General features: G+C 33.9%; 1 protein-coding gene across 1 annotated transcript in view; it reads left to right on the forward strand.

The window, feature by feature from the left end:
- Nucleotides 1–25,000, forward strand: part of LOC135224787 (uncharacterized) — a 100,158-nt gene that overhangs the window by 26,131 nt on the left and 49,027 nt on the right. Inside the window, exons 3-4 of the mRNA XM_064264113.1 lie at nt 185–362; nt 987–1,137. Of these exons, the coding sequence (XP_064120183.1) occupies nt 185–362; nt 987–1,137 (329 nt within the window). The remainder of the gene's footprint in view (nt 1–184; nt 363–986; nt 1,138–25,000) is intronic.

Consider the following 25,000-nt stretch of genomic DNA (forward strand, 5'->3'; position numbering starts at 1 on the left):
AATCAAATCCACAATATCTTTGGATTAACTACCCAAGGTGAATCATAATTAACAAATACATCTACCCATTCAGAAAGCGAACCTGGGCCTCTGGTTCAGGCACAGCGGCAAACCCCCGACTCTAACCACTCGACCATCGTTAGTGATAATCTTAACGCCATTTTTTTTCTTTTTTTTTTTACAGATCAAAGTGACAGGGTGCCTCTGTCTCGTGTGTGCTGTCTTGTGCGTTGTCGTCACCGTCACTACGACAGTCCTTCACATGAATAGACTGCAGACACTCCAGGAGTGCGAGTTCTTCCCGCACTCTCACTCCTGCACCTGCACTCCTTACACTAGTGTCATGGACCCGAATCACGATGGTAATTATAAGTGAGAGTTTTATTTTTTATTATTATTATTATTATTTTCTGTCTGTTATTGCAGTTTTTTTATCAGATTTTTAACATTTTTCTTTTATTGTCATTTATTTAAACATTTAACCTCTACCTAGCATTGGTTTTCTTTTATTTCAAATTCTAAGAAATTCCCAGCATTTTTTATGTAACTATGAGAAGAGCATAAGATAATATTATCAGACCAAACGTGGCGTTTTTCCTTTTAACGTCTGCGAAGCTCTCAGCATTTTCTAAGCAACTCTGAGAATAGAACGGTGAAATATTAGCAGTGCTAACGTACCGTTTGTTTATTGAGCGAGTTTGGAATAAAAATCATTATGTCTGTGTTTTTGTAGATGTTTATTACTTGTCAGTTTGTTAAACTGTACGTATAATGTAAAACAGAAAGGGAAAGTTTTTTTTTTTTCAAGAAACTGCATTTCACAGCCCCTCTCCCATACGCAAACCCAAACTCAGAATACAAAACAAACAAAAACTATTGCTTAGTCTCATGCCAAACGCCAAACTTAATAAAACAAATAAACTCAACAAAATCAAGACGTAATCAGAGTTACATCTCAACTTCCCTCTGTCTCTCTCTCTCGACAGTGAGATATGTGTTCAGTCTGGAAAACAGCGGCATGAATTGTGACGTCATCCACGGGCCTCTGTACTCGTGTCTGCGAGCGCTGTTCGGCCTCTCCGTCATCGGTATCTTGGTGTCCATCTTCTCGTGTATGTTGGTATACCAGTTGCTCAGGTAAGTCGATTGCTTTGAAGTTATTAGAAGGTACTAGGCAATGTTTTTTATGCTACTCTACCGCTTCATTTTCTTTGGTAAAGTTCCTCAGGTTTGGGTATTAACATTTTTACTTTAAAAGATCGTTTGTCAGGTTTTCCCCTTCGGAATGCATATATTATTTGGTCCGCTCTATCGGTAGTGCGAAGTCCAAAGGTCTATATCAGGCATCAAGTTCTGTGCCAAACCTTACCACCCTTATGGGCTGAGTCAGGGCAATCGAGTTTCTCAGGTTTTGATACTGAAAATTATTAGTTTAAAGATAATTTTGGCAGGCTTTTTATATTTAAGATAATCTTGAGTTAATTGAGAGATAATGTTGTAATAGCTATTGGTAGAACGATGTTCAGAGGTCTACGTCAGCCCTTTAACTGACAAACTTCACCCCTCTTTGTTTGTTTGTATTGTTTGTTTGTTTGTTTGTATGGTGGTTTTACGTTGCATGGAACCAGTGGTTATTCAGCAACGGGACCAACGGCTTCCGAACCACGTCGAGAGTGAACTTCTATCACCAGAAATACACATCTCTGACTCCTCAATGGAATGCCCGAGAATTGAACTCGCGGCCACCGAGGTGGCAGGCGAAGACCATACCGACCACATCACTGAGGCGCTTTCGCCACTCTGGGGCTGGGTTAGGTCAGTTAGATGAAGGATCCGTGCTGGCATAAAGCCACTTTGGTCAAAACCAACCCGACCAACGATGTCGGGTGGTCTGTGATTGTCGAGGTCTGAGTTCAGAGGTCCATGCCAGTCTTTTTTAGACACTTCCATAGCTTTATATCTTCTTATTGGTTTCTGATATGAACAAGGGGGCGACCGGTCACGTAATACTATTATAGTTGGCATTTCTTTAAATATAAAAGAAACAGGTTGAAATTAAAATTACGAAAATATAAAGAATTAAACGAATTTACAAAAAGTATTCATTTTCCCCGAAGGACAAAAATAAAAAAGCCGGGAAAAATATTACCTGGCAAAATGAACTTAATGAATTTTACATTTTCATAGGAAAACGAATCTCTTTTGCCAGGACTGAATCCTCGTCCACTTTATGAAATATTCGGAAGTTCATTTTGGAAATAGCAGCTCTGTAATTCATGCAACTATATATAGAAATATATATTAAGATTAATATTATAATTATATATTATATATATATATATAGATATAGATATATAGAATATATTAACATATATTCTAGATATAATATATATAATATTATATATAGATATTTAATATATCTATATATATATATATAAGATATTATTATTATAATATATATATATAATAATTAGATAATATAATTAAGATATATAATAGGAATATTTAATTTATATATATATATATATATATATATATATTATATTATAATAGATAATAATATTATATAATATATATATATATATAGATATTAATATATATATTAGATATATTATATATAGATATATAATATATTATATATATTATATATATATATATATATATAGAGAGAGGAGAGAGAGAGATATATATATATATATATATATATATATATATATATATATATCTATATATATATATATATATATAGTATATATCTATATATATATATAATATATATATATAGATATATATATATATATATGAATATATAGATATATATATATATATATATATATATATATATATAGATATATTATGTATAACACAAACACACCACCACACACACACATATATATATATATATATATATATATATATATATATATATATTATATATATATATTTACACACACACATAGATACGTCGAATATTAATATACGCTGAGTATTATGCACCCCAGAATTTTATGCGTATTAATTTGTCGAATTATAACGAGTAGAGATTTTATGGATATGGAAATGTAACACCGATTGCGAATAACGTTGCACAATTACTCGGATGTTGTTCCGAGGCCTTATTCCGGCTCTGAATCGTCAGCGGCGGTGGCTGCGTTTAATGACGTTTGTCGCTGAATGACATCAGTCGCTTTGTCAGAGTTGACTTTTTTTCTTTTTCTTACATAGGATCGTCGTGACATGTGTCGCTGGAGGGACGTTTCGTGTGCATGAATTAATGTGAGTTGTAGCTGAACTCACGTTATTTGTCGCTAAAAATGGTCACTGATTGCTGAACTAGTCATTTACTGGTAATTCATGTAATTTATTGCTGAACTAAAGTCTCGTAATGTTAATTTGCCTCATGCATAGCTAAACTAAGTCATGCGTTGCTACTCCGCGTCATTTATTGCTGAACTAAAATCGCCTTTGTAAATTCGCGTAGTCATCCGTTGCTCATTCCTGACATGTATTGCTGAACTAACATCATTTATTGCTAGTTCACGTCATTTATTGCTGAAGTCATGTCATTTGTTGTTGATGCATGTCTTTTATTGCTGAAGTCCTGTCATTTGTTGCCGAAATAACGTCATTTGTTCCCAGTACACATCATTTATTGTTGCATTGACGTCATTTGTTATCAATTCCCATAACTTATTGATGAAGTAACGTCATTTGTTGCTCATTCCCGAAATAAAAGCAATATACCGTTGATTTCAAGGCATACGTTGCTAGAATTCAGTTAATTCACGCACAATGTTGGTGGATCGTCGTCACTTGTCGTTGTTACCTACTTAACAGATATTTTCCAAATCATAGTCATAGGCCTCTGTCCTCCAAATGAATCAAAGAAATCCTGCCGTCTTTAATCATTTTTCTTTTTTCTCTTTTTTTCCCTTTTTTTTTTACATTTCCTCAATACTCGCAAAGTTATCTCAGGTGATGGATAAATGAGTTAAACAATCAAACGACTTTTTCGCCTTAGATAAAAATCGTAATTCTGTTTGCTCTTTTATCAAAGGATTTTGAATATGTGAAAGAAAAAAAATAGTCAACTCTAATTATGGTCTGATGGAGTCGTTGATTAGAGGAAAGTCAGGTGGAGGAGGCAGGATGAGAAAGTTATGGGAAAAGATCAGGAATAAAGGAAGGTCCAGGTAGGAAGAAGGAGATTATCACAAGGAAACACTAGAAGATTTTTAACGGAGCAAGGATTGACTGGGAGTCCATCCAGAATGAAACGATGGATAGAATGAAGTAAAGAAAACGAATGATAGGTGGAAAGAAGGTGGAGGATTTAGGAATAAGACTGAGAGCAGATAAAAGGAAATATCGAAGAAAGTAGAAAGGATTGAGTGAAAGTGTAAGAGAAGGAGATATGGAAATATATAATGAAAACCAAAACTAAGAAGAAACGAAGAAATGGAAGTTATATGAAGACGACAAAGGAAACAAAACGGAAGATCTAGGAAGAAGGCAAAGATGCAAGAAAAGTAAAGGTGATATTTGACAGAAGCAGAGGAGATATAGGTTGGTAAACGACCGATAGAGGAAGAATGAAAAATCATAAGATTTTAGTAGAGGACAAAGGATATAGGGAAAAGAAAAGGAAAAGCAGACAATATAGGTAGGAAACAAAGGACAGAGGAAAAGGAAAAGGCAGATGATTTTAGCAAAGACAAAAGATAGAGAAAATGACAAAGCATCAGATTTTAGTAAAAGACAAAGGAGGTGGGAGATTAAAAAGCGTAAGATTCGGACAGAAAGCAGAGGACACACAGAGGCACCGAAAGGAACATTGAAAGAGAAATCGAGTGATGTAGGAGAAGGAAGATCGACGTCCTTTTTTGAAGGAAATTTTTACGAAATGCTGCTGGTGGATTTGGTTGGGGAAGAGCGTTGAGGATTATAGTTTCCTGATGGGGGTTGAGGGGGAGGAGGGAGGAGGTGGAATAAGGATTAGGGAGGGAGGGAGAGGAAGGGAGAGAGAGAGAGGGAGTGTAAAGCGATAACGAGATCCCTCCATTTGAGTTGATTAAATATGCAGTTATGTTGGTCCAGCCCTCTTCGACATCTTTTTTTTTTCCTCTTTTTTTTCTGTGGATGTAGGTAGTAGGAGGGCCCAAGTTTAAGGAAGGTGGCGCTGTTGAGTTGCTGTGTCGTTTCTACGTCGCTTTGTTAAAGGTTTGTTGGTTTTCAGTTTGTTTACTTTGGGTTCATAGTGTGTTTCAGTTGGCTTTATTTGTGTTACCCTTAATTTTGAATCGCATGTTTGAGTTCTATATTGTTTTTTGAGTTTTTATTAACATTTGTATTTAGTTTTCTTTCTGTAAGAATGTATTTCTTATTGAGTTTTTCATTTTTGAGGTTCGTTATATTTGCGATTTTGAGTTTATTGGTATATGTTGTATATGGTTTAGATTTATTTTAAATCGATTTGTGCAGTTTTTAGTTTTTTTTCCTTTTTGAAAAGGATTATTTTTTATTTTTAGTTTATTTGTACATCCTCCTTATAATTTTAGTTGGCTTTAAATTGAGTTATGTAGTTTTGAGTGTCTATGTTGAGTTGCTTGGACTTTGAGTTTCTTTTTTTAATTGTAATTTGTACTGAGGCCTTTTTTGGAGTTATGAGGTTTTGTGTTCCTCTGTTAGACCAATACGACTTTGAGTTGCTTCATTTGAGGTGCATAGAGTTTTGAGTTGTTTAATGTAAGTAGTATTGAGGTTTGAGTTCCATTGCTTGTGTTTAGGTTTCTTTGTTTTACATAAGGCTTTGGTATGAACTGAAAGAAAAATTCTGACAAGCTTTATTATATTTGTACGTGGTCTTGAGTTTCTCTGGAATTTCAACAGAGAGAGAGAAAGGGGGGTTTTCGTTGAAAGTTTTTAAATAAGGGAATCATAAGCATTTACAGTCACAGCCAAGATATATATAATATATATATATATATATATATATATATATATATATATATATATATATAAAGATATATGCCACGAAGGAAAATAAACGACGGAGTCTCCGCGAGACCTTTCGACGTTTAAACGTCGAAAGGTCTCGCGGATACTTCGTCGTTTATTTTCCTTCGTAGGATATATCTTTATTTTATGGATTTATCACGTTCCTAACTTTCGTGATTCAGTTATACAATATTATATATATATCATATATATATATATATATATATATATATATATATATATATATATATAAATGTATGGGGTGGGGCGTAAAATCTAAAACCTCTCTCTCTCTCTCTCTCTCTCTCTCTCTCTCGTAAGTAGCCATCTTGCTTGGTGAGTCGTACCCGCGTGAAGTCAGATTAATCAACAGATATCACAAGTTTAACATACGACTAGAATTTGAGAAATATCTAGAAGTGTTCGTGAACTATCGGTGATAAGATTAGTGTGAAAATAGTAGGATAAAGCGTCTTCTAAGTTAGTTTATCAAGTGTAATACTATAAATCGAACAAGATGGCAGTAAGTTCCAACTGCGGAAGAGGTGGCGTAATTTGGCGTGTCTAGCAGATTCGCAATACGATGAGGTTAGCAGGAAGGGAACTGGCATTTCTCATCTATGAAATCAGCAACAGTCCTAACCAAAAGATACAAAAGCATTCATAGATATATTAGAAGGATATAATCCTTCAAACTGGAACAAATCTAATGAAAACATCTTGAAAATAATTGAAGAAGTTCCAAATCAATCCAAGTGGTCAAGAGACTCATAAAGAAAATATACATAAACCAACATATCCGACCAAAGAAAATGAATAAGGTGAATCTTGTGAATATCCTAATTGATGCATTAGGAAAAAGAATGCCAAAAGCATGCAAACTGTGTAAGGTTTGGTATAGCATAGTCAATCCACAAAACCTAATCAGAAAATGTGCTGCATGCAAACATTCCGACCATCCACAGTGTGCTGAGTAATACAAGATTTGAGAAAAGATACAAGAATTTTTTTGTTCAACATGTCTATCATGGATAGACAATGTTATTAAATCAAGATTGAATGTACAAATGTTGAGGATGAAGAAAGAAGAGGAAGAGGAAGAAGAAGAAGAAAAAGAAGAAGAGGAAAACGGAAGAGAAGTAAACAAAAATGAAATGACAGAAAAAAATAAGGAAAACAAAGAACAAGATAAAAAGTATGGATGCAGAGATACTCATTGGATACTACAATATGAGGCAATAAAGCAGGCATACCTACGAAGAAATAAATTACGATATGACAACAGAAAAGCAAATCCCGAAGAGGCTCTACCCAGATCTATACAATGACGGGAAAGAGGAAAAAATAGACAAGAAAGACAAAATCTGCAACCTTTTGAAAAGAGGGAATTGCAGATTTGGAGAAAGATGTTAACTACAAACATCCTAAGATATGTCAAAACTATGAAATATATGGTAAATGTGCATACTTAGATGGATATGGGGATGATTGCAGAGATCTGCATCCAAAAAATATGTAAAACCTAAAAGAAGGAAAAGGATGTAAGTTCGACAAAAAATGCAAATATATGCACCCTGTAGCCATGAATCATAATCAAATAAATAACCAACCAAGTAATAAAATCCAAAATAAGAAAGAAACAAATAAAGAGAGAAATCAAGAATATCAGGTGAAGAGAAAAGCAAACCACCAATGAGATATGCAGAGGTGTCAGTCAGCAAAAAATTTCAAAGCATCAGCTCCGAAATTCTACTTAAGAGATAATAACTGTATTTATTATGCAAGAGGATATTGCAGAAACGGAGAAAATTGCAGATTCAGACAACAAAATGAATAATTATGATGAAGGAAGATCAAATATTATGGAAAAGTTGGATTTTTTAATGTCAGAATTTCTGGAAATGAAAAAAAGAACAACATACCAGAACAGGAAAGAGACTGGGAAAATCCTTATTACTACCAGTATTAAATGAAGGAGAAAACACGCCAAAACCATCAATAGTGATGAATGCGCAGGATTTAGTTACGAGTAACTCAAAAAGAAAAATAGAGTACTTGAGAAGAACTAACCCAAAATGAAAAGAAAAATAGATATAATGAATATAAGTGAAACTGGTATTCCCAAGAAGAACTGGGGGAATGATGATCAAATAAAAAGGGGTTCCAAAAAACTTATAGATTCAGATAGAAAAAATAGGAATCAAGGGGGAACCGCAATATATGGGAAAGACAAAAAACAAGGAAAAATATATGAGAAATATAGTAACTAACAGAATGTGAAACTAATAGCGGTAGAATTTGAATCTGGAAAAATTGATGAACATAGTAATATATAGACCTCATAATACTAAAGAGTTTGACTTAATAATTGAAAAATTGGATGATATATGTTAGAAATCACAAGGACTGGACTATTCTCCTATCTGGTGACTTCAACTTTCCTTTCGTAGAATGGAAAGAACGAATAGGAGATTGTGGTTGTACTTATACATAAAAAAGAGAGTAATAGTAGTGCAGAAGATAAGAGGCAATTTGAAAGCTATTAGATATGCTACTAGAATACAACATTCAACAAATAAATCACCTGCCAACAAGAAGAAAATACTTTAGACCTAGTATTTGGTGAACGAGATGAATTAGTTAAAGAAATAATAGTTTATAATGCGAATATTTCAGACCATAATGTCATAGAATTAACAGTTCATTCCAAAGCAAGTGAAAATAGAGATAAGCAGAAATGAAAAAGTGGGAAGGATATGGAAAATACAACTTCTACAGTAAAAATATAAAATGGTCAGAAATTAATGAAGAATTAAACAAAGATTGGGATAACATTTTCGTAAGTGATGACATAAGGGTAAATACGGAGATATATATAAAATATTGGAGAAAATAGTGAAAAATATATACCGAAGAAGAAAAGTAAACATCATTCATGCATACCAAGAGACAGAAGGATCTTGTTCCAGAAATAGAAAGTGGAAAAAGGTCTTGCAAAAAGAAAAAAATGCATGGAAAGTTATAGAACTAAAAAGTAAGATAGAAAATGCAGAACAAAAGATTATACAATCAAAAAGAAAAAAATGAAAAACGGGACTTGGAAGAAAAAACCCTATTAAATATCAAGCAAAAACCCCAAGCTATTATACTCATATGCGAAGAAGATCAATAAAGAAGAATAGAAATAGGCCCTCTGAGAAGTGAAGGGAGATTAACGAATTGAAAAAAAGGAAATTTGCAACATACTGGCAGAACGATATAAGAAGAGAAATTCACCCCTAAATAGATAATGAAGATAATGATATAGAAGTAAGGGATGAAAATAGTGAATATTTAGCTGACATAGATATTAATGAAGCTGATATTGTGCAGGCTATAATGAATTAAAAATGGAGCTGCTGCAGGCCTGATGGAATTCCTGCTATTTTGTTAAAGAAAGTAGTTCATTCTATCGCAAAGCCACTTGCAATATTATTAAGACAAAAGTGTAGATACAGGCAAGATTTATGATGAGCACAAATTACATATATTTACCCCTACTTTCAAAGTGGATCAAGACTAGAGCAAGTAATATAGGCCTGTGAGTCAACATCACATATTATGAAAGTGTATGAAAGGGTAATGAAGAAAAATATTATGAAACATTTAATAAAGAATAATTTGTTTAATAAAGGACAACATGGTTTCGTACCCGGAAAAGTACACAAACCCAACTGTTAGTCCACCGTGAGAACATATTCAAAAATATGAAAAGAAGCGGAAATGAAACAGATGTGGTTTATTTAGACTTTGCAAAAGCTTTCTTTTGATAGTAGACCATAATATATTAGCGAAGAAAATTAGAAAACACAATATCGTGGATAAAGTAGGAAGATGGTTAAAAGAATTTTTACACAACAGAAAACAGATAGTTATTGCAAACGACGAGAAATCGGATGAAGTCAAGGTAATATCCGGTGTGCCGCAAGGTACGGTGTTAGCTGCAATACTGTTTGTTATTATGATTGAAGACATAGACAATAATGTGAAGGATTCGGTAGTGAGTAGTTTCGCAGATGACACAAGAATAAGTAGAGAAATTACTTGTGATGGAAGATAGGAACGCTCTACAAAGAGACCTTAACAAAGTATATGATTGGGCAGAGGTAAATAGGATGGTATTTAACTCTGATAAATTTGAATCAATAAAAATTATGGAGACAGAGAAAGAAAGCTATATGATATAAGGGAGCCTAATAATGAGACCATCACAAATAAGGAAGCAGTTAAAGACCTTGGTGTGATGATGAATAGGAACATGTTATGCAATGATCAAATAGCAACTCTGTTGGCAAAAATGTAAAGCAAAAATGGGAATGTTGTTACGGCACTTCAAAACAAGAAAAGCTGAACACATGATTTATGCTTTATAAAACATAGTTCGTAGTCCACTTGAATATTGCAATATGATATGGTACCCACACTATCAAAAGGATATTGCACAAATAGAGAGTGTACAACGGTCCTTTACAGCTAGAATAGAAGAAGTTAAGGACCTAGACTACTGGGAAAGACTACATTCTTAAAATTATATAGTCTAGAAAGGAGAAGAGAACGCTACATGATAATTCAGCATGGAAACAGATAGAAGGAATAGCAGAAAATATCATGGAAACTAAAAATATCAGAAAGAGCAAGCAGAGGTGATTAATAGTGCCCAAAACAAAAAATATACCAGGAAAAATAAGGAAAGCACACAGGACATTAATCCACTACGCACCAGCATCGATAATGCAGCGTCTATTCAATGCGTTGCCAGCTCATCTGAGGAATATATCAGGAATTGAGCGTAGATGTGTTTAAGAATAAGCTCGACAAATATCTAAACTGCATCCCAGACCATCCAGATTGGAAGATGCAAATACATACCGGAAGATGGTTACTAGCAACTCTCTGGTAGACACATTAGAGGTGCCTCACACTGAGGGACCTGGGGCAACCCGAACAAGGATGTAAGGTCCCTGTAAGGTAAGGTAAGGTCTCTCTCTCTCTCTCTCTCTCTCTCTATATATATATATATATATATATATATATATATATATATATATATATATATATGTGTATATATATATATATTATATATATATATATATATATATATATATATTATATATATATATATATATATATATGAAGAGGTACAAAGGTTTTATAAATACATTTTGCTGTGTGTGTGTGAGTAGAGAGAGAGAGAGAGAGAGAGAGGCTTACATGCGTAATGAACGTCTATTTTCGAGCTGTTCGACTGATATTCGTAAAACAGCCTTTTGTTTTTAGCGGCCGGCCAAATGGGACCATCCGCTTTAAATTATATTTTCCCTTGGTGGAAATTGACATTTGGCCATGATGTTAGCCGCAGCGAGAGAGAGAGAGAGAGAGAGAGAGAGAGAGAGAGAGAGAGAGAGAGAGAGGGCGGAGGGGGAAGCGTGTTCAAAATCTCAGGAAGCATATGCGTCTCGTATGGAGAGAGAATGTCTATCATTTACCTTGAGTTTCTTGTTCACTTTAGTCTACCCTCAAAACCCGTGCTTTCTTTAATGAACATAGTATCCCCTGGGGGTTTAATCGTGGCAATCTCTCTCTCTCTCTCCCCCCACCCCTCTCTCTCTCTCTCTCTCTCTCTCTCTCTCTCTCTCTCTCTCTCTCTCTCTCTCTCGTAATTAGCTAATCAAGACTTTTAATGCATCTTTGAATATCCAAGACCCCGTCCCCTAAGGCTCTCTCTCTCTCTCTCTTTCGTTTCAAATAAGAATGGTAGGCTAGGGTTTTTTTTCAAATGATCTTATTATATATATATATATATATATATATAATATATATAGATATAATATAGATATGAGTAAAACCAGCACTTGTACATAAAACATCCTTTATTTTCTTATGACTACCGGTTTCGGAGTAACTGTCTCCATCATCAGGTCTATACAAAAACACAGAAGAAAAAAAAAAAATTAAAAATCACTAAATTTACGATCGATCATTAGAATGAAGAAGTGTTACACAAAGGTTACATTGTATATATAATAAAAACAAAGTAATGTACAAGCATAAAAAAGGGAAAGTAAGCAATATTAAAAAATAAATAAATAAATAAATATATAAATAAATACCTGCATCATGAAGGCATACAAACATACACACTAAAAATTTAAAAACACAGCATCTCCGTGGACCTCTCGTTGTTACTGAGGGAAGGTTTCAATGCTAAAAGCCTGTTTGTCCTAACTGATCTTCCAAGTGTTCAAACCATCGTACACGTGCTTGGCGCTTTGTTTTCCCCACGTAAATTGCATTACAGCAATTGCACTCGTATTTAATATAAAACATGAGACTGTAGTTCTGGGGGTACGATGTCTTGTTTTTTTTTCTACTTGAACAAACCACCAATAGTATACTTAGGCTGACACTACCCTAACATTAACTTGAGGATAAAATTCTCTTAAAGTTTTAGTAGTCTAATTTTTTAACAGAAAAACTCTTATTACCATAGAAAAACATGGTAAAATACAGTACTGCTTTATTGGCTTTTAAAATGGAAACTTTCGGGGAACAATAACTTTTCTAGCTGTTTACCAACATACGTATCTATGAAAGCTTATTAAAACCGTTTTTTTGAAGCATTTCTTTTATAAACTGAAATTCTGAATGAGACTAAAATAATTTGAACAAATGTTAAAGGCACGGGTCACAAGTGTTACAAACTAAATTGCGTTTATAAACTATTGGGATGAATGAAGAGAATTTAGTTGTGAGTCCTGTAAATGTTGGTTTCCTGTAAACTGATGTTGAAAAAGTGTTATCGCTGTGTTTACTTACGAGCACGTCAAGGAAAGCTAAAGTATTATTGTTCTCTACTTCTGAAGTAAATTCAATATTTTGGTGTTTTGAGTTAAAATAATCAAGAAACAAGGGTAACATGTTCTTCAGATCTAAAAATTAAAAATGTATCATCTACATAAGGTCGGTAGAACAGTGGTTTAAAAGAACTGGGACAATTATCTAACCAAACAACTTCGTGATGAGATAAAAAGGCATTGGCCAAAGTAGGACCGAGAGGGTTTCCCCTTGGAATTGCTACACATCTTTTTGTTTATATACATTTGCGTTAACAACATAAAATAACATTCAGACGCAGCTAATGTGAGTAGTTTGTGTAACTGTTGTTTATTATTACGGATACTATTGAGTCATTAAACAAGTTGTTGATGATATATCAATGGTTTCTGCTAAAGGAATATTAGTAAATAAAGATTTAACATCGAAACTCACAAGAACACAATTACCTAGTTCTAGATCACAAATTTCTTTGGCAAAGTAAATGAATCTTTAACTGTATACTGATTGCATGTTACAGGAGCTAAAATAGAACAAGAAACTTTGACAAATGGTAGTTGAAAGTACCTATAGCTGACATGATTGGTCTGAGCGGGACACCTTCCTTGTGCACCTTGGGGAGCCATAGAGCACTCCAGTTTAGATCCAGATGTAAATAGATCGTTATTAAGTATGTTCATCTAGAACACCCTCAGACTTCAACTTTCTTAAGAACCTGTTAATACTTTCCTCCTTATTGAGTAACTTTAAAAGAATGTCGTCTTTAACTACTTCAAATTTAGTGTGGTCGTCAAGGATAAATTGCATCTTACTTAAATATTCATCTTTATTTAAAAGAACAACCCCGTTGCCTTTATCAGGTCGTATTACCACTATGGATTTATCTTTGGATAAGCTTAATAAAGCAGAATGCTCTTCCTTAGAGATATTGTGAATAAAATCGGTATGAGGATCAAAATATGCAGACTGAGCCAGATGCTTCAAGGAACTTCTGAAAAACTGAAAACCTCTATTGTCGGAGTCATAAAAATTCATGAGTAATCAATTTTTTAAAAAATATTTCAAAAGTACAAAAGTGTTCAATAAAATCAAGTTTACTATATGAAAGTGCAAACTTTAACCCCCTAGAAAGGACTCTCTTTTCAAGGTCATTCAGTACCCTATTTGAATGGTGAAAATAACAATATCATGCGAAATACCATCATCATCAGTAAAACCTAGCTTTTTTAATTTCTTAGCCTGAACAAATTTGACACGACTAATAGACGCTACATTGATACGTTCAATCAAACACAAAAGGTGATGGAAATCGAGCCACGATACAGCCTCCCTAAATTGAAGAATTGAACGGGTTAATCTTTCGTTGAGCTGTTTAAAATTCCTTTGTTTAGTTTTAATTTCTCTTCGTAGAAACTGGCGCTGGCAATTCCGGTAAAGACGTGAGTGCTGGAGAGCATGATTGTAGAGTTTTTAAAACGCAAAGAAATGTGGGAGTAAGATTCTGTTGACAGCAGGAAGTGAGGAAATCAATGTCACATTGAACTTTGCGAACTTTACGATCCAAATTTTCGATGAACCTGTAGAGTTTCAGTACTGGTATTCCATAACGTCGTCTAATAATATCTGCAACTGATCTATCCCTTGGAAAACGGAGTCTTGATAGAAAGAGTAAAACCAGCACTTGTACATAAAACATCCTTTATTTTCTTATGACTACCGGTTTCGGAGTAACTGTCTCCATCATCAGGTCTATACAAAAACACAGAGAGAAAAAAAATAAAAAATCACTAAATTACGATCGATCATTAGAATGAAGAAATGTTACACAAAGGTTACATTGTATATATTAATAAAAACAAAGTAATGTACAAGCATAAGAAAAGGGAAGTAAGCAATATTAAAAAATAAATAAATAAATAAATATTAAAAAAAAAAAAATAAATACCTGCATCATGAAGGCATACAAACATACACACTAAAAAATTTAAAAACACAATATCTCTAAGGAAGAGCATTCTGCTTTATTAAGCTTATCCAAAGATAAATCCATAGTGGTAATACGACCTGATAAAGGCAACGGGGTTGTTCTTTTAAATAAAGATGAATATTTAAGTAAGATGCAATTTATCCTTGACGACCACACTAAATTTGAAGTAGTTAAAGACGACATTCTTTTAAAGTTACTCAATAAGGAGGAAAGTATTAACAGGTTTCTTAAGAAAGTTGAAGTCTGAGTGTTCTAGATGAACATACTTATAACGATCTATTTACATCTGGATCTAAACCTGGAGTGCTCTATGGCCTCCCCAAGGTGCACAAGGAAGTTGTCCCTGCTCAGACCAATCATGTCAGCTATAGTACTTTCAACTACCATTTGTCAAAGTTTCTTGTTCCTATTTTAGCTCCTGTAACATGCAATCAGTATACAGTTAAAGATTCATTTACTTTTGCCAAAGAAATTTGTGATCTAGAACTAGGTAATTGTGTTCTTGTGAGTTTCGATGTTAAATCTTTATTTACTAATATTCCTTTAGCAGAAACCATTGATATATGCATCAACAACTTGTTTAATGACTCCAATAGTATCCGTAATTTTAATAAACAACAGTTACACAAACTACTCACATTAGCTGCGTCTGAATGTTATTTTATGTTTAACGCAAATGTATATAAACAAAAAGATGGTGTAGCAATGGGAAACCCTCTCGGTCCTACTTTGGCCAATGCCTTTTTATCTCATCACGAAGTTGTTTGGTTAGATAATTGTCCCAGTTCTTTTAAACCACTGTTCTACCGACGTTATGTAGAGGATCATTTTTAATTTTTAGATCTGAAGAACATGTACCCTTGTTTCTTGATTATTTTAACTCAAAACACCAAAATATTGAATTTACTTCAGGAGTAGAGAACAATAATACTTTAGCTTTCCTTGACGTGCTCGTAAGTAAAAACAGCGATAACACTTTTTCAATATCAGTTTACAGGAAACCAACATTTACAGGACTCACAACTAAATTCTCTTCATTCATCCAATAGTTTTATAAACGCAATTTAGGTTTGTACACTTGTGACCCGTGCCTTTAACATTTGTTCAAATTATTTTAGTCTTCATTCAGAATTTCAGTTTATAAAAGAAATGCTTCAAAAAACGGTTTTAATAATGCTTTCATAGATACGTAGTTGGTAAACAGCTAGAAAAGTTATTGTTCCTGAAAGTTTCCATATTAAAAGCTAATAGAGCGGTACTGTATTTTACTATGTTTTTCTATGGTAATAAGGATTTTTCTGTCAAAAAAAAGACTACTAAAACTTTTAAGAGAAATTTATCCTCAAGTTAATGTTAGGGTAGTGTTCAAGCCTAAGTATACTGTTGGTGGTTTGTTTCAAGTACAAAGACATCGTACCCCCAGAACTACAGTCTCATGTTGTATATAGAATACGAGTGCAATTGCTGTAATGCAATTTACGTGGGGAAAACAAAGCGCCAAGCACGTGTACGATGGTTTGAACACTTGGGGAAGATCAGTTAGGACAAACAGGCTTTTAGCATTGAAACCTTCCCTCAGTAACAACGAGAGGTCCACGGAGATGCTGTGTTTTTAAATTTTTAGTGTGTATGTTTGTATGCCTTCATGATGCAGGTATTTTATTTATATATTTATTTATTTATTTATTTTTTAATATTGCTTACTTTCCCTTTTTTTATGCTTGTACATTACTTTGTTTTTATTATATATACAATGTAACCTTTGTGTAACACTTCTTCATTCTAATGATCGATCGTAATTTAGTGATTTTTAATTTTTTTTTTTCTTTCTGTGTTTTTGTATAGACCTGATGATGGAGACAGTTACTCCGAAACCGGGTTTTTTTTTTGTAGTCATAAGAAAATAAAGGATGTTTTATGTACAAGCTGTTTTTTTTTTACTCTTTCTATCAAGACTCCGTTTCCAAGGATAGAAATCAGTTGCAGATATATATATATATATATATATATATATATATATATATATATATATATATAATATATATATATATATATATATGTATATATATATGTATATATATATATATATATATATATATATAATATATATATACATACATACATATTATATATATATATATATGATAGATAGTGTTGTACGTTGTGTAGTGCGTGCGTTCGTGTGTTTGCGTGCGCGCGCACAAATGCATAAAACTCCCAAAGAACATTCGGCGACGAACTACAAAATGAAGAACATTTCCGAGAGTTCATCTTTAATGAACGCTATTGCACACCCGGGTTGAGGCTTCGTTATTAATCATATATTTTCTCACTACCCCTTCCCCTTCCCTTCGGCTTCCCCTTCTTCCCCTTTCCCCTTCCCCTTCGCTCTTCACCTTTCCCCATCCCTATGTCCCCCTCCCTCCCCCTTCCCCAGCATTTGCAATGAAAGTATTTTGTTCGTGCTGTTAAATTGCCCAAAGTTGGATTTTTTTTTTTTCTTTTTGCTTATGTCCCTGAGTCTGTGTAAGAGAGAGAGAGAGAGAGAGAGAGAGAGAGAGAGAGAGAGAGAGAGAGAAAGTCCTTTCGGGTGAGGTTGCAGGCCCCATATGCTCGTGCAATCCATAACAGTCTGATTTCCACCAGGTACCTGAGTCGCCTCTTCAACAGGTACACTGGAAATCCAACACTGACCATTACACTGGTAAGGGAAGTATTCTCTCTCTCTCTCTCTCTCTCTCTCTCTCTCTCTCTCTCGTCTTTTTCATCGTTTATTTTTACCTCTCGTGTTTCCCCTTTTAAAACACCATCCTGACCTTGAAAGGGAACTGACAGAATGTTATTGCATGAGAGAGAGAGAGAGAGAGAGAGAGAGAGAGAGAGAGAGAGAGAGAGAGAGAGAGATCTTAGATACTGGATTCGAATAATTTTTTAAGGGATTGGACTCTAGATATCTAGATAATTTTGTTTCTTTGGGAATATGTATATGGTTTTGTTTGCTTTTGAATATGTGTGCTTGCTGGTTTCTTTTTATTAAGAATTTTTTTATTTAGTTTCAAAGTGAACCCAGCGTTTAAGTCTTGAGTAAAGGAGATAATGGATTAGGAGTTTCAGTATCTGAAGTCATTTCAAGACTTAGGTTCTTGTAATTCGATAATTCAGTAAAAGAATGGTTGGAGTCCACCCACAGACAAGCAGATTTCTGATTTCTAGTTTTTAGCTGTCCCTCCCATATATATATATATATATATATATATATATATATATATATATATATATACATATACATATACATATATATACGTATATAAATAATTTACCCGAACACACAAAAACATTTAAACTCAAATTTTTCAGCAACGTATTTGCAAAATGGTTGAGACTTGAAATCTCTCTCTCTCTCTCTCTCTCTCTCTCTCTCTCTCTCTCTCTCTCTCTCTCTCTCTCTCGTACTTCAAGCACCCACTCAGCCTGATATCCACTTGCACTCAAATTGCCGAGTCGTCGTGATGCAATGCAGACGCTCTAAATGACTCGACTTATCAAAAAACACTTCAATCCTTAGGTTTATTTATATTCATAAAAAACCATTTATATCTTTATTTGGGTTCAAGTTTTTTATAATATAATTCCCAATGCCATGATGATTTTTTTTTATATTTTTTTACTCGTTGTTAGTTTTTTTAATTGCATTTTATTTTCTATTGGCTACTTTTTTGTTTCTTTTAATTTTGTTAGTTGTTGTTGATGGTTAGTGTCAGTTGAGAGTTATTTCATATATTTGTTTTTGTGTTTATATCCAGAAAAAAAAATTGTATTTCCATTTGGGCTCTTTTTTTTCCTAAAATTATTCGTAATGCCATGAAAGTTTTCATTATTGTTTGTACTAGTTGCTAAATATTGATCTCTGTTAATTGCAATTTGTTTTTATTGCCTTTGTTGTCGTCTTGTTTAATTTGTTTATTGTTGAGGGTCGGTGTCAAATAAGATCTTTTATTTGTTGTTTTTGTTTTATTTCTTGTTGGTAAACAAAATCCTATTGTTTCCTTGCTTTCTTATGCCAATGGAAATCACACTGATTTTTATTCCTATTACTCTTGGAGTCTGTCAACCATTTTTTGTACGTATCATTTATTCTTTCATTCATATTTTTATCAGTTATTTAATTTATCGGTTTATATAATTATCAATTAATTAATTAATTAACATAATTATCTCATAATTATTATTTAGTTGATCTTTGTATTATCTATTTATTTGTTCCTCGTTCTGGAGATATCCGGATTTGTGAATTTCTCTATATTTGATACCTATGCGGTTCACAAAAACCTTATTGATTATTTAAACAAACCATCTCCATTATATTCATCTTTATCTAAGGATCTCATTTTGAAAACAAAACAAAACCAATACACAAACACACAGCCTACATCAACAAACAAACACTTAAGGGAAAACATACGAGTCTCTCTCTTTCTCTTTCTCTCTCTTCGTCATTTTGGATCGAGTTGGGGAGCGGTGAGAGATAGAGTGGGGGTAGGGTGAGACAGGGGACACGGTGGAGCGAGAGAGAGAGAGGGGGAGTGGGGAGAGAAAAGTGAGAGGGTGGAGAGAGAGAAAGAGAGAGAGAGAGAGGGGGGCGGCTGTTAGGAAGCACACTTATGGCAAAGCTATTATCCTGTACTTACCCTCAAAAACCCTGTGGCACTCGGCTTCCCGCCATCCCCCCCCCCCCCACACACCCCTTTCCTTCCCCCCCCCCCTCTCTCTCTCTCTCTCTCTCTCTCTCTCTCTCTCTCTCTCTCTCTCATATAATATTGCAGCCCTCCAAAACATTACCGTCACACCATATTGCTTTCCTCCTGGTAGGCGACCCCTTCTCTCTCTCTCTCTCTCTCTCTCTCTCTCTCTCTCTCTCTCTCTCATTGCTTCCCCTCGCCTGTTGCCCCTCGTCGCTAACCAGATCCTGTCGGCGTCCTGTTCTGACGGTTAATCTACTTGTATAATTCCAGGCAGTCTGTCTTTCTCCATTGTATAAAAATAAAATTTAAAAAAAGGTTTTGTTGCTCGAAAAAGGTCGTCTGTTGAGATAGGTGTCTGTGAAGCGTGTAGTTGCTGAATAGAGCAGTTTTATCCATCTCCGTTGTAACTTGTTGAAAGGGAAGTAGGAGGACAAGAGGGCGGGGGAGGGGCGGGAAGAGAGAGAGAGAGAGAGAGAGAGAGAGAGAGAGAGAGAGAGAGAGAGAGAGAGGGAGGGAAGGAGGGAAGAAATGTGACAGCTAGCGAAGATCAGTTCTATGCAGTTCGGATAACGCGAACGTTTAAGATTGCCTCTTCAAGAGTTTGCGAATTAACCTCACCCACCTCTCTCTCTCTCTCTCTCTCTCTCTCACTCTCTCTCTCTCTCTCTCTCTCTTCATAATATGTATTTCTCCGCTTCCTTACCAAGTTCTTATTGTATTTAGCTCCTTTTGTAGAACTTTTCATTTCAGCTCCATTTTTAGAGCTTTCCTATTTCGGAAAGAGACCTTTTCATCAAAAAGATCGGCTCGGGTTATAGAAGCTTAAGGAATTCTCTCTCTCTCTCTCTCTCTCTCTCTCTCTCTCTCTCTCTCTCTCATTTTTTGCATTTTAAAGGTTTATCCATGTTTGCTGTCCGCTTAGTAACATAGAAAAATCTATTTTCAGTTCATAAATTTATATTCAAATATTTTTATACAAGTACACTTATTTCTTATGCTAAATTGTGTCATTTATCATCATTAATATAAAGAAAAAATTCATTTATAAGAGAGTTGGGATCATATCAGCTCATGTTTAAAGCAATTGTGGTCATAATTAAAAGATGTGTGGTCATATCATCCCATGTTCAAAAGACATGTGGTCATATCATCTCGTTTAAAAGACGTGTGGTCATATCGTCTCATGTTTTAAAGATGTGTGGTCATATCATCTCATGTTTAAAAGACGTGTGGTCATATCATCTCATGTTTTAAAATTTGTTTAAAAATATGGCATATAATGTTTAAAAGAAGTGTGGTCATATCTCTCATGTTTATAAAAAGCGTTTTTTGTTTGGGTCATATCATCTCTGTTTTTAAAAGATTTTACCTCGTGTTGGTCATATCTCTCATGTTTTTAAAAGAGTTGTGGTCATATCATCTAGTTTTAAAAGATTGTGTCATATCATCTCATGTTTTTAAAAAGATGTTTTGTGTTGGGCATAAATCTCATTTGTAAAAGACCACGTGGTCATATATCTCATGGTTTAAAAGAAAACGTGTTGCATATACTCATGTTTTAAAGGAGTGTGGTCATATCATCTTCATGTTTAAAAGACGGTGCATATCATTCCCATGTAAAAGACGGGTGGCATATATCTCATGTTTAATTTAAGGAAAAACGCGTGGCGCGATATCATCTCATCGTGAAAGGACGTGTGGGCATATCATCTCATGTTTACAAAACGTGTGTTTCAATAATCCATCTCATGTTTTAAAAGGACGCGTGCCGCATATCACTTCAGTTTGAAAAGACGTTTGTGGTCCATTCATCTCATGTTTAAAAGACGTGTGGTCATATCATCTCATGTTTAAAAGACGCGTGCGCATATCATCTCATGTTTGAAAGACGTGTGTTCATATCATCTCATGTTTAAAAGACGTGTGTTCATATCATCTCATGTTTAAAAGACGTGTGTTCATATCATCTCATGTTTAAAGGACGTGTGTTCATATCATCTCATGTTTAAAAGACGTGTGGGCATATCAGGTCTTGTTTAAAAGATGTGTGGTCATACCATTTTATGTTTAAAAGACACGTGGTTATATCGGTTCTTGTTTAAAAGATGTGTGGTTTTTATCTCATGTTTAAAATACGTGTGGGCATCAGGTCTTGTTTAAAAGACGTGTGGTTATATGATCTCATGTTTAAAAGACACATGTTCATATCAGGTCTTGTTTAAAAGACGTGTGGTTATATGATCTCATGTTTAAAAGACACATGTTCATATCAGGTCTTGTTTAAAAGACGTGTGGTCATATCAGTTCTTATTTAAAAGACAATTGGTTATATCAGTTGATGTTGAAAAGACATGTGGTTATATCAGCTAATGTTTACAAAAGCCTAATTTGAGATTGTGGTTCTACGTCAAAAGGTGGAAAATACAAAGTAGTACAGAAACATTAAAGTAAAATTATTAACATTAACGAGTTGATACAGAGTATCATGAGAAAGAAAACAAAAACGATGTTTCTCATTATTATGAGAAATTGCGTTAAGGATATAATTGTCGTGAATAACTGGTAGTCAGCCACGCAAAAGAATATTTCTTTATGTATTTATTTATTTATTAATTTGTTTATTTACTTTCACTGTCTCTCTGTTCACATTTTAGGATTTAGTTCTGTCACAATTTACCTAGAAGATTAATGGCTATTTTGGCTCATTCAGTATAGGTGTTAGTACAATAATAAAAAAAACAATAATAATTGTAATAACCTGTTGATTAGAATGGCTGCATCATTAGAGTTGATATTAAATTTAATCTTTTCAGTCTTACCTATAATTCTTTCTCTTTATTTTTTTTATCTCTTCTACGTTACTATTCATCTACAGAGGCAGTCATTCAGTTTAACAGAACATGTATAAGAGAGGGTCTACTTCCTTCGGGTCTACTTCCTTCTATTGATAATGACATTAATAATAACAATAATAATAATGATATAGCTGTTTCAGCGGCATTTAATTTATATAGAATCCTCTCAATTCTTCTTGTTAGAATTATATAAAAAAAGAATATTCAATGCTACTGCCATCAGAGAAGGCCTCTTTCTTAATGATAATAATAATAACAACAGCAACTCTATGGTGCCAGAAATAAAAAACAAATAAATTCGTTAAGGGAATACTGAGCACTAGAAGTTAATCATCCATTCCTTTCCCTTTACTACACACACACACACACACACACACACACACACACTTAGAGAGAGAGAGAGAGAGAGAGAGAGAGTAAACGGTCTCTTGCTTCGTAGACGCCTACACTCGCGACTCGAGCATAGGTTCATGGGCCCCTGAGTAATGTATTCGAATAAATCGTTTAACACCCAGCTTTTTTGTATCTTATTTTGTTTTGAATATTTTGTCTGAAAATTCATCTTGTGTGTTTGTTTGATTTTTTTTATTATTATTATGTTGTTTAGGGTGTACGTAGATGAATGTCTGAAATGGTCATAGGACCTTTGGGAGAATTTATATTTGAAGAGGTCGTGATGTTATTTGTATATATATGATTATTATGTATATATATGATGTACGATATATATATATATATATGTATCTATACATATTTGCATATAAGTATATATATGAAAATGTATACATACATATACATATATAATATATATTCTTTGAGTAGAATGGCTTTTTCACTGTTAACCAGCTTTTTTGAAATTGCTTCATATTTTCTCATTATTTTCTTCACTTCATTGTTCAGGTTACTAATGGGCACATAATGGAGTTCTTCCATTTACTCCAGTATTTTTACATGCGACAGCTGTTTCGTCAACCTATACGTATTAACGTTATCAAAAGTACTGATACAAATATTGTTGCTGTTTGATATTAAGCTGGCCTTGTTGCCAGCACGGGCTCTTGCTTCTAGAGCATGCCGTAGATACAAATATGAACCTACATGCGTTTTGTGACGTGATGAGGACGGAAAAGTAGTACAGTTGCCATATATATATATATATATATATATATATATATATATATATATATATATATATGTATGTATGTATGTATATGGGTATATATATTATATATGTGTGTAAACATATATATATATATATATTATATATATATATATATATATATATATATATAACTTGATCACGAAGTATATAAAACGTGATGCTATGTATAATAAGGTTTTTTTTTTTTTTGTCACGAAGGAAAAAAAATGAAAAAGCGAGTAGCCGAGTACTTTCGGTCCTATTCGGACCCTTAACTGAGGTATGCCTCAGTAAAGGGTCCGAATAGGACCGAAAGTACTCGGCTAACTCGCTTTTTCATTTTTTTCCTTCGTGGCAAAAAAAACTTTATTTATATATATATATATATATATATATATATATATATATATATATATATATATATATCTAGATATATATATGTTACACCCTCAGAGAGGATGCGATATGTAAAACTTACCTCTTCGAGGTATGCTGGTAACGATGGCCCGAGCCTCAGGCACACACTGCATCTCTCTCTCTCTCTCTCTCTCTCTCTCTCTCTCTCTCTCTCTCTCTCTCAACCAACCAATCGACCTCTATGCAACTCACATATCACAATTACCTTAGGTCGTTAAATTGGATTCACAAATTATATAAAAAAAAGAATATTTACTAAAGAACAAAAGAACTAACTAAATAAGTTAAATTCTCAAAGAACAAAATGATTAACTAGATATGACCCAAATAATGTGCCATTATAAAAGGTATAATTCAAAACAGGAAACCCAAATAACCGCCCTGGGGATCGGACAAAGCCTTTCCACCCCTTTCTCCACAATACCTAGACTTCAGTCATAAGATAGGCAATCAAAAAGTCATTAACGTCTCACCACACCAACTCCATTTCCAGAAAAGTTTCTGGATCCGTCTAAGAGGGAAAAAAAAAAGAAATCCCACATAACTAAACTGTAAATAAATCAAAATAATATAAATCAGTTCTGTAACAAAAGTCAGATGAAAGAAGACATCTCTGAAAAAAATGTTTGAGATACAAAAAGACAAAGTTACACTTGGGCATGAATGTATGTTTACCCATTTCAGCAATAATCAGACACAGAGAAATGATCCGTGGCCATTCGAAAACGAGGCCGCTTCCAAGTGCTCAGGATCCTTTCCTCCCAAAATATAAGGGAACACAATCTACGCACTTACGCACGAACTTTGAAGACACTCCCCTTGAGAGAACGTCACTGATACGTAACAAGTTCATTGAACTGGAAGAGTTCATGACGTCATAATATGGCTAATGGTCCCACACAGGAAACTAATCAAAACCAGAATTGGAAGTTTTACTACTTCCACCCATGCACGAACATAAGGGCGACCTGTCTTTGCCCTTGATCGA

The sequence above is a fragment of the Macrobrachium nipponense genome, chromosome 12, assembly GCF_015104395.2.
Source record: "Macrobrachium nipponense isolate FS-2020 chromosome 12, ASM1510439v2, whole genome shotgun sequence".
Classification (NCBI taxonomy): domain Eukaryota; kingdom Metazoa; phylum Arthropoda; class Malacostraca; order Decapoda; family Palaemonidae; genus Macrobrachium; species Macrobrachium nipponense.